General features: G+C 46.1%; 1 protein-coding gene across 2 annotated transcripts in view; it reads right to left on the reverse strand.

Annotated features, from left to right (window-relative positions):
• Positions 1-9,193, reverse strand: part of LOC104489327 (alpha-actinin-1) — a 49,498-nt gene that overhangs the window by 22,375 nt on the left and 17,930 nt on the right. Inside the window, exons 6-8 of one of the 2 annotated variants that reach the window (XM_010131478.1) lie at positions 4,714-4,795; positions 2,980-3,105; positions 1,583-1,668 (exon numbers count right to left, since the gene is read on the reverse strand). In XM_010131478.1, the coding sequence (XP_010129780.1) occupies positions 1,583-1,668; positions 2,980-3,105; positions 4,714-4,795 (294 nt within the window). The remainder of the gene's footprint in view (positions 1-1,582; positions 1,669-2,979; positions 3,106-4,713; positions 4,796-9,193) is intronic. The other variant, XM_010131479.1, reaches the window with a different exon arrangement.

Genomic DNA, 9,193 nt, shown 5'->3' on the forward strand with positions numbered 1-9,193 from the left:
CCAGTCATGGAATGGGTGCAGAGAGAAGAGAAAGGGATTGGCGAGGAGCACAGCTGCTCCTGCAGCAGGCCACAGCCCTCCTCATATTGTGGATTGCTGTTTCCTCCATCTGGAGTTCCTCGGGTTACACAGACAGCATGGAGCAGCCCCTCAGGGGCACCTGGCAAAAGCAGGCCTATTCCCCAGGCTGGCATGAGTTCTGAGACTAGGGTCTTCCTGGGCAAGTATCAGCTGGCCTGAGCTTGCAGCCTGGTCTTAAGAGTTTTGAACTATTCACGAAGCAGGATCCTAGTGGAAAAGTCACGACTACACAAATTATGCCGAACAGGCAAGTCTACTGCTCTGCCGTGGGACATACTCCCAGTTCCTTGAAAACAAGACAGTATCATGTAATTTCTATGAAACAGGGCAGAGAACAAAAAGTTTGAACTAAAGAGCTGCTCTCTGGAACCTATTGCCTGCATTTGCTCTCTGAAAGCCAGCATTCAGCACGGTGCCTGCATCGATGCTGCGACCATCGGCACGGCTTTCTACAAGAGATGGACTCCGCCTGGAGCCAAGTTAGCCCTCCAGCCGGGCAACGCATGAACCGTGTCTCAAAGTGAAAGGGCCTACTGAGAGAAAGAAGTTGTGGCTGGGGGAAACAGAGGGATTTTACATCTGTTCATAACATGAAGAATGCAGTCTTGAACTTTGGGTTTTATTGTTCCAAAGCCTACAATCTGAAATTAGCAGTAATCTTGTGGAAAGACTGTAGCCCAGCCACGCTGTGGCATGGGAGGAAAGGATGGACCATTTTTTCTATTCAAAGTATTGCAGGGAAATTACTGTTTTGGAGGAAGTTTGCCCAAAGGCAAACTGTGAGTATTTTGTTCCTCTGAGGACAAATGTCCTGACGGCAGGCAAGGAGACTTTGGAGTAAAGAGGAAGCAGAGGAAGAAGGACTGAAGCTATGGAAATGGGCAAAGCAGAGGAAAGAGAAATAAAATATATAGGTGGTTTGGGAAACAGAGGAGAATGACCAGGGAGAAGCAAGAAATGAAGAAGCATGTGAGTTTGGGAAAGCTCAAGGCCTGGTAGGAACGGACTTCGTGGCTGGAGCACAGAAGTGCTATGTAACCAGCTCACAAATGAGTCAGGCTAGGAAAAGACCACTGACCTAGCGGGGGCTGAGTGTCGAAAGCAGGATGGTAGCTCAGGGAGACAGGCTGTGATTTCCTGGAGTAGGCTGATTTGATGGTGATGCTTTGGGAGGTGCATTGCCTGGCCGGGACAATGCCCACTAATCACTGACAGGGTACTGACTCTGTCAGAGCAGACATTCTTTCGATGCCAGCTTTACCAAATGCTTGCTCCACCGCTCAGATATGAAACTGGAGGGAAGAAGCAGCTCAGGTCTGAAAGGACACCTACATCACTTCTCCAGCAAGACTACAGATGGCACATCCAAGCGCATCGCTCGATGCACTGGGCTTTCCTGAAAATGCTCTGGGGCAGACAGGGGTCTGGTGGGTTCCTCAGTGGTGAGGAGCAGTGGGCAGGGCAGGGAGAGGGGAGGGGGTTGTTAGCAGTAAAGTCTCACCTTCTGCGCGCCTGAGAAGGCGTGGTAGTAACATGAGACATAGGTCATTATGGCCTTCTCATCCGGCCTTAGCGTGCCTATAATATCTGTGCAGAGAAGGAAAAGAGGTTGAAAGGATAAAGTAAGAAGCAGCACATAGAATAAAACAAAACAGTCATGGGTGGCGTGAGAGAGGGGGAGAAAACTTCCCATCATGCATTGCAGGACAGGCCAAACAGATTTCCATGCGGAGAGCTGGGAATTCGGATCAGAAGGTGGCTAGCAGCGTTGGCTTGTGGATCAAAGCGGCACCCCTTCCTCCCACCCTCCCAGTCCAGGGGTATCCTGAGCTGAGGATCCGGGCTCTGCACCTTCACAGCTGCGGTCTGGGGGCCTGGCCCAAGGATGCAAACAGGCTGTTTGGAGGTCTGAACGCCAGTGCTCGAGGCCTTTCTGCGTATGTCAAGGAGCTAGAGATCAGAGTCTTCCTACGCACTGCACTTCCTACGCAGGATCTGCTCTGCTGCAGCATGCACTGCCTGTTCCTATGGCACTGAAGTACAGGCAGCTGCTTGGTTTTGGTGAGAGATGTTTACAAGATTTCACCCACAAAATGTTTTCCTTAAGTGACTCCATTACCAACAGGAAAATGGCTCAGCCAGACACAGCAAGGACCCAACTACCTGATTTCCAGCATGGTGGGTGAGAAAAGGGGAAAAAAAGAAACAAAAAATGAACAAAACCAGGCAGCTCAGTCATGATAAGCAATGGTCTGTTTGCAAAATCACCATGGACATACTCATTAGACACGCTTTGTAAGCCCCAGGTGAACTGGGAATGAGTTTGTGGCACAACTTGAGAAAACAGCAGGTTCAGAACTTGAAGCAAGGGTACAGGAACCTGTATCATACTTAAGGCAAAAGATAAAAGTTTTGGGTAATTCATTGAACCCTTCAAAACCACTACATCAGCAGTTTTGCCATCTTTGGAAAAAAACAAAAACAAGCAAATAGGTATGAGTATTGTTTCCAGTGAGGGCAGGCTGCAGTGTCCTGCTGAGCAGAACATCTATGTGGTAGTCTCCACCTTTGCCAGACCAAGCATCCTAGATCCGATTTCCGGGAACAGGGGGTGCAGGTCCTCAGCCATCAGGGCAGCAGTTTGGAAGGCAAATGGAGACGGCAGAGCATTTCACGCTCTTGGATTTGTGTGCATGCCAAGGTGCTGGCATACGTATGTGCCATGGGAGTACTACTGACTATAGGGAAATGGGACTCCTGGCTCCCTTGTCCCATGTATTATGTCTGGGGCACCACTTTGAACCAACAGCCAACTCTACCAAAAACATAATAATAAAGATGCCCGTAGCTAGAGAGGAGAGAGAGAAAGAAAAAAGGTTTGGACATTAGCAACGGCACCAGGTGTGCTCTGTGGAGGGAGCTTGGGATCCTGTGATACCTTCTGGGCTCCTGAGAAGGCGTGGTAGAAGCTAGAAACATAGGTCATGATGGCTTTCTCGTCAGGACGGGCAGTTCCAACAATGTCTGTCAAAAAAAACCTCACATTAAGAGCATAATCAAGTGATGGGAGGAAAGCAAAGGAGAGGGAGAACCACAACTGTCCAGGAGGCCTGCTGGGGTATATGCTTGTCATAGCAACTCCACAGGGCTTCCCAGTGTTCCCCAGAAGATGTGTCAGGAGCACCCTCCTGGTTCCCCTCCCTCATGACAAAATTCTTCCAGGGTCTGGCTGGGCTGATGCAGCCATATGTCAGAATGTCTCGTGTCACAGCACTTTCCCATCCTGAGAACACTACTGTGAATGGTGGGTTGAATCAAACCTCGCAGCAGGTTGATATGGCTTTTATAGACATATTATACTGCAATTCCTCCTTGAAGTTCTTCAGAAAAGATCCTTTCTCCCTTCCTTTCCATGCCCCATCCTCCATTTCAACACAACAATGGCTTGAATTTCAAAGGCCCTTTCATTAGTTTCAGGAGAAACTCAGCACCTCCAGAGATCAGAATTAATGGTGTGGAGGAATGCACATTAGCTCCAGTCCACGAGGTGGAACAGTGATCAGGAAAGAGCAATGGGAGCTTCTGCAAGACGCCCTCTTCATCACTGCTAGCTCTGCTGAGATCTGAAGCTAGAACCACTTATTTAGAAGGTAGCTTTATTTCCTACAGAATGACAAGAAGCACTTGAATCTACTCCAGACATCTCATCATTTTTCGTGACCTCAGCATGATGAATGCAGGGAAAGCAAGACTCATCCCTGGGGACGGGAAATACTATCTAAGGATATAAATGTCCTAGTTACCTGACTACAGGTTCACCAGGTTCAGCTGTCCTATGCCCATCTTTCCCCCTTGTTCCTCTCTCTCTTATTTAACAAAAGCCTTTAACTGTTTCTCCTGAACAAAACAAGCCTGAAATACAGCTTCTACCATTGAAGCCAGCTGGCTTCAGGCAAACAGCCAACAACCAGTGAGCTATTTCAGGCTGTTGTTTGTACTTCAGAGTTACAGTCTTCAAAGCCTATTGCCAAGCTGTCCTGACAGTAAGGCTCTGAAAGTAATCCTTGCTGTCCCAGAGCCCTCAAGGAAGCAGTCAGTCAGTAGGCAGAAGTACCTCTGAACAACATGGACCTCTGCCTTGGTCTCCAGACCCAGTCAGTGGGGGATCTTCATGTCCAAGACTTCTGAGTAGTCAAGAAGAAGCAGTTTGTAATACTAAAAATGTGCCTCCAAAAGGAAGATCACCAGCAATGTCAGAAAGAGCCCAGAAAAATATCTGGAGCAAAAGGAACGCAGTCCTACACCATACATTAACTAAGTATTAAGCCCAGTTCTTGAAAGGGAACACTTCAGTCGGCAGCGGACATAGCCAGGTGTTACTCATCTCTGCCTAGTGCGTCAACTCCAGGTTAAGATCTCCACACCAGACTCAGGAGATTGAGGGGCACAGGAGGAAGAGGGAAGCAGAACATGTGATTCATTATTCCATTGAAACTTTTTCCCTATACAATTAGTATGTGGTGACGGAGGGGGCATTCAGAGGTTACTGTATTCTTGTACAAAAGTCCACCTAGAAGAAGTGGGAAATTTCTTGAGAAGAAGCAGGTTAAAAGCCACTGGGATCTACTTTACCTTCTGCATCCAGCATCTTGGGAATATCCAGATATTTCTCAGCCACATCAAAAGCTGTGTTTAGGTTAGTGAGAGGATCGTCCTGGGAAAGAAACAGATCCAGAGGATCAGCATCAACTTGTAACAAGGTACACACACTTCTCACAAAACAGAGCTGTTGTGCTTGGTTTGGTTCAGGTAACTGTGCTGTCCAGACAAAATTATGTGTGAATCCTCACGTAGCAGGATGAAACAATTAGCTTCCTTTTGAAAGCAGAGCCTGGCGACTCATGATATGCTAATTAACATTTAATCTATGCACTTGCAACAAGAAGGAATAGTACATTCTGTCTTGATCCTAGTTTAAAGCAAAATTAGCTCCACATCATACTGATAGTAAACGACGACATCTCACATTTAGATCTCATGTTTATATTAGGTTTGCAACTTCCATTTTAAAGAACTGCAGAGCACTGGATCTGTTAGAACATCTAAGTAATACTAAAATAGTAACAACATCTGCAACGAGTCCTGTCCTTAGCTAGTGTACAGTTTGTTGAACATCAGTTGAGTGGGAGGAGGAGAAATGTTTTAACAAATCTCTACAAAATAAATACTTATAAAAGTACCCAGTTTGTCTGAGTATTGCTTTTCCTCCTAGGCACTGCACAGGACTTGTAATTTCCTTAGCACATTTCTATTACTCTATATATAAACCTTTTGCTGTAGCAAGATGCGCTTCAGATACAGACATCAATACACAGTAATCGAATACTAAACAAAGTTATCACATCATGAGTCATATCTCAAAAGTAACTAGATTTTAAGGAGCTACACAAAAGAATTACGAAACACAAATGTCACTGGAAATGAAAGACCTCTGCAAATTGTTTCCAGCATTCAAACATAATGATCAGCAACAAGACACCTACCAACCTGTATGAGACCCTCATACAAGCCTGATTCCTGTATTTCTGTATACCCATACTTAGTTATTTTGAGGGATCAATCCACTTCATGGATGACAAATGACATTTACACTATCAGTTTCTCCTGTTAAGACAGGAAGCTGCTTCTGGAGGAAAGGCTGTGCATAAACTTCTAATGTTAAGTCACTTCGTTTGCTAAGTGTCTTTTGGGAGAGAGGAAGGATGGGGTGGTACACTCTATGTTGTCATTTGTGCCACTCACACTGAGACCCGCCTTAAAAATCAGGAAATAAGGAGTACGATTACTTCACCTTCTTTGTGGTGGCATCCATGTTCTGTTTCTTTTCTATTTGAGATCAAGTGGCTTTGCTTATTGCATTAACATGGAAAATTAAGCTGTGCCTGAACTCTAATCAACAGCAGCTTCCTTTGAACCCATCCAGCATGAAAGACAAAGCTAGGCAGGCTTGGGCAGCCAGGGTATGGGCATGCAGAAAAGCTCCCTTTTGGCACTGGTCATTCTGTAGCCCGTGGATTGCAGCCTTCACGAAACAAGGAAACCGAGCTATTCCGAACAGCAGGTTCCTGCACCATGTCCTTAGGAACTAATGCATGTATTAGGTTGACATCCTATATGAGCATCATACTCCCTTGAGTGAATGTCTGCAATAGACAGCAGTGTTTCACCTACAGAAATAAATCTCACGTAGAGGCCATCAAAACAGACACAGTCAGTGATCCGTGTTTAGTCCACTGGGACAAGTCTACATTAAATTGGGAAAACGTTGCACGGGCACACTGATGAAACCAGCAGCTGTCACACATGGTAACAGGCTCCCATCTCAGTGTCAAATACTACTTTATTCCTGTATAATACACTTTTGATGGTGACTACATCAGATCATGTATATCTATATCCACCTCGTCACAGTTTAGGGGCAATGCGGGCAGGGGATTTTTACTATCCTCCAGCCAGAAGGAACCACCCTACGCCATGGAATTAGAGGCTGGTGTCATTTCAACTTCAGCGTTCTTGTTTCCTGTGCCTGCTATGGAGAAACCCCTATGAACACAGAATGCAACCAAAAGCTGTATTTGAGGCGGCGAGACTAGCTGGTACAAAACACACCCTGTTTGCTATGGGTAGACAGGGCTTTACCTCCTTTTAGGAAGGAAAAGTAACAACCTTTCTTTCACTTAAGTGCAGAAGCATCCAGAAATGCCACATGGGAGCTCTCTTGCCAGTCTTCCCTGAGCCCATGTGTCATTTTCTACGTCTGTAGAAATGTCACCACTGTGTACCAAATTTCAGCCTAACCTGACCGTGACCACCACGGCATTGCTAACGCCCTGAGAAAGTGTTCAGTATTAACACAGACCCTTCCTTAGCGCAGACCCATCCCAATGAACTGCCTGAAGATCTGTCAGCCCCTCCTGGAGGAAAGGGAGGAGCAAAGTCACTGCAGATAGCTTTCCTATCGGTTTGCAAGTAACAACACCAGGAGCGATGTTGACAAAGTCTAAAAAGAAATTTTAAACTGGAAGTTGGGAGAGGTTTCCTGATGGGAAAACTTACTGGGCTTGGCCACCCCCAAAGGAAGGGCTGGCAATCTTAACATGCAGGAAACTGGAGACTCACCTATATGAAGCCAGCAGACTTCTATTTCATATGTAAGATGTGTGATCACATAATCTCTCGGGGAATGAAGCTAAAGATAGTGCTACTGAAAGCAAGCTACCTAAGTCCAAGACTAGCTCCGAGATGAGCAGAGAGCTAAACCTGAGCAAGACTGTGTTCCCTGTGGAAAAATCTTCAACTCACATGGACAGTGGAGCTGCTCATCACAAAGGTGATGCTTCTTTGTGAAGAGATAGGGTTTCCCTGGGGGCTAAGCCTACAACAGGGTCTTAAGTCCTACGAAATTCCTCTAAACTCCACTGCTTTCAGTTCCATCCCATCATATACCAGGTAATCATTATTTCAAATCACCCATTTCAGTTGAGTCCCATGAAAAGGGATGAAGTAGTAAAGACCGTCCTGGCACCTCCAAGCCCCACAGTGCCCTGCAGCACCATGCCTGCAGGCACGCTTTAGGGATGCAAAGGCAGTAGAGCAAACAAAAGCCCAGTCACCTGATCCTTCCACAGCCAAAACTCACACTGCAGAAGAGCACTGACCCTGACAGGTTCTGACAGTCTCTCAGTTCCCACTCTGCTTATGTGACCATAGAAATGGCAGACACATGAAGGGGAGCAGTAACTTGCCAGGCTCTGGCGGGGCCAGCTGTGAAGAAAGCTATAGTTTTACCATGGAGGAACTACGTTGTTTTAACAGTGGCAGACAGCAAGCCTGTCCTAAAGTGATGGCCACCTGTCATGTTCTCTGCTTTTGCTGACTAAAGACTACTGCAGCTCCTCCTCTTTTACCACAGCCCTAACTCACATGGGGAGTCTTCTCTCCTCCTCCAGCTATTTTCAAGCCCTTGCAGCACACAAGGTTGCCATGGCAATTATTGCAGTGTGACATAAAAAAAAAAATCTTCTATTAACTAGCATTCAGGAAAGGAGATGAAGGGGAAGAAAAATTGAGAGAAAGCAAGCATGCGCTACATCTGCCAGAGTTGAAGATACTAGGAAAGAAATCCAACTGGCACAATTCATGTTTTCAGGAATATCTAATAAACACCGCAGTACATAGACCATGTTTCTATATGGATTACAGTCTGAGCCATCAGTAGACCATTGTAGTTGATAGAAAGAGCTTAGATGTGGCTCACAGTTGAGCTACAGTTGGGAGTAAAAGGAGGAAGGGAAACCCCATTTCTGTGTATCCCACATATGCAGAACATGAGCTGCATCTTGAGATCTTATGTACAGTGAGCTGAACAATAACAGGCTTGCACTGAATAGAAAGCATCTAACCAAGTAAGTAGCTGTCATGTCAGAGAATCACTAACACCAAGCTGGGTGGACTTGCACCTTTTATTTTGGGGCTTGGATTATACAAGCCGCTTCAGCAGGGCAATGCATGTAGGCAGAAAAGAGTTGTACTTGTTCCACTAATATAGCCAGATTAGGAAAAATAGCTAGGAACAGAAACCACACAAAACTGTGCTGACAAAAGTAGTTGCTGCCTTTTGGGAAGAAGACATGCAGCTACTCTGGCTCCTTTTTGCTAGCATACGCTGCCAATACAGGTCTGTGGCACAGGCAGCCTCTGTGGAGGAGCTGAAAACACTAAAGCTGCACAAGAATGCTGCCCAAATGGGAGGTACAATGCAGCCCTCTTGGCAGCTTGGACTGATGTTCACCTCTCTATCCTATACCTTTTTTTGTGTGTGTGTCTATACAGAAACTCACACAACATTGCCAAAGGCACACACAACTGAGATGCCATTAATCACACCCTAGAGCTGGAAGAGACCCAGAGGTGGCCCTCTAATCTACCATCCATTGTGATGGCTGCTTCTCAGCAGCCTTTCTCATGTCTTTCTCTGCAAGATAAGGCCCCTGTAGAGCCAGTGATGATTCAAAATGTCAGGGTTTGTTTGTTTGTTTTTGAGGGAAGGGAA

Source organism: Buceros rhinoceros, unplaced genomic scaffold, assembly GCF_000710305.1.
Source record: "Buceros rhinoceros silvestris isolate BGI_N320 unplaced genomic scaffold, ASM71030v1 scaffold9112, whole genome shotgun sequence".
NCBI lineage: Eukaryota > Metazoa > Chordata > Aves > Bucerotiformes > Bucerotidae > Buceros > Buceros rhinoceros.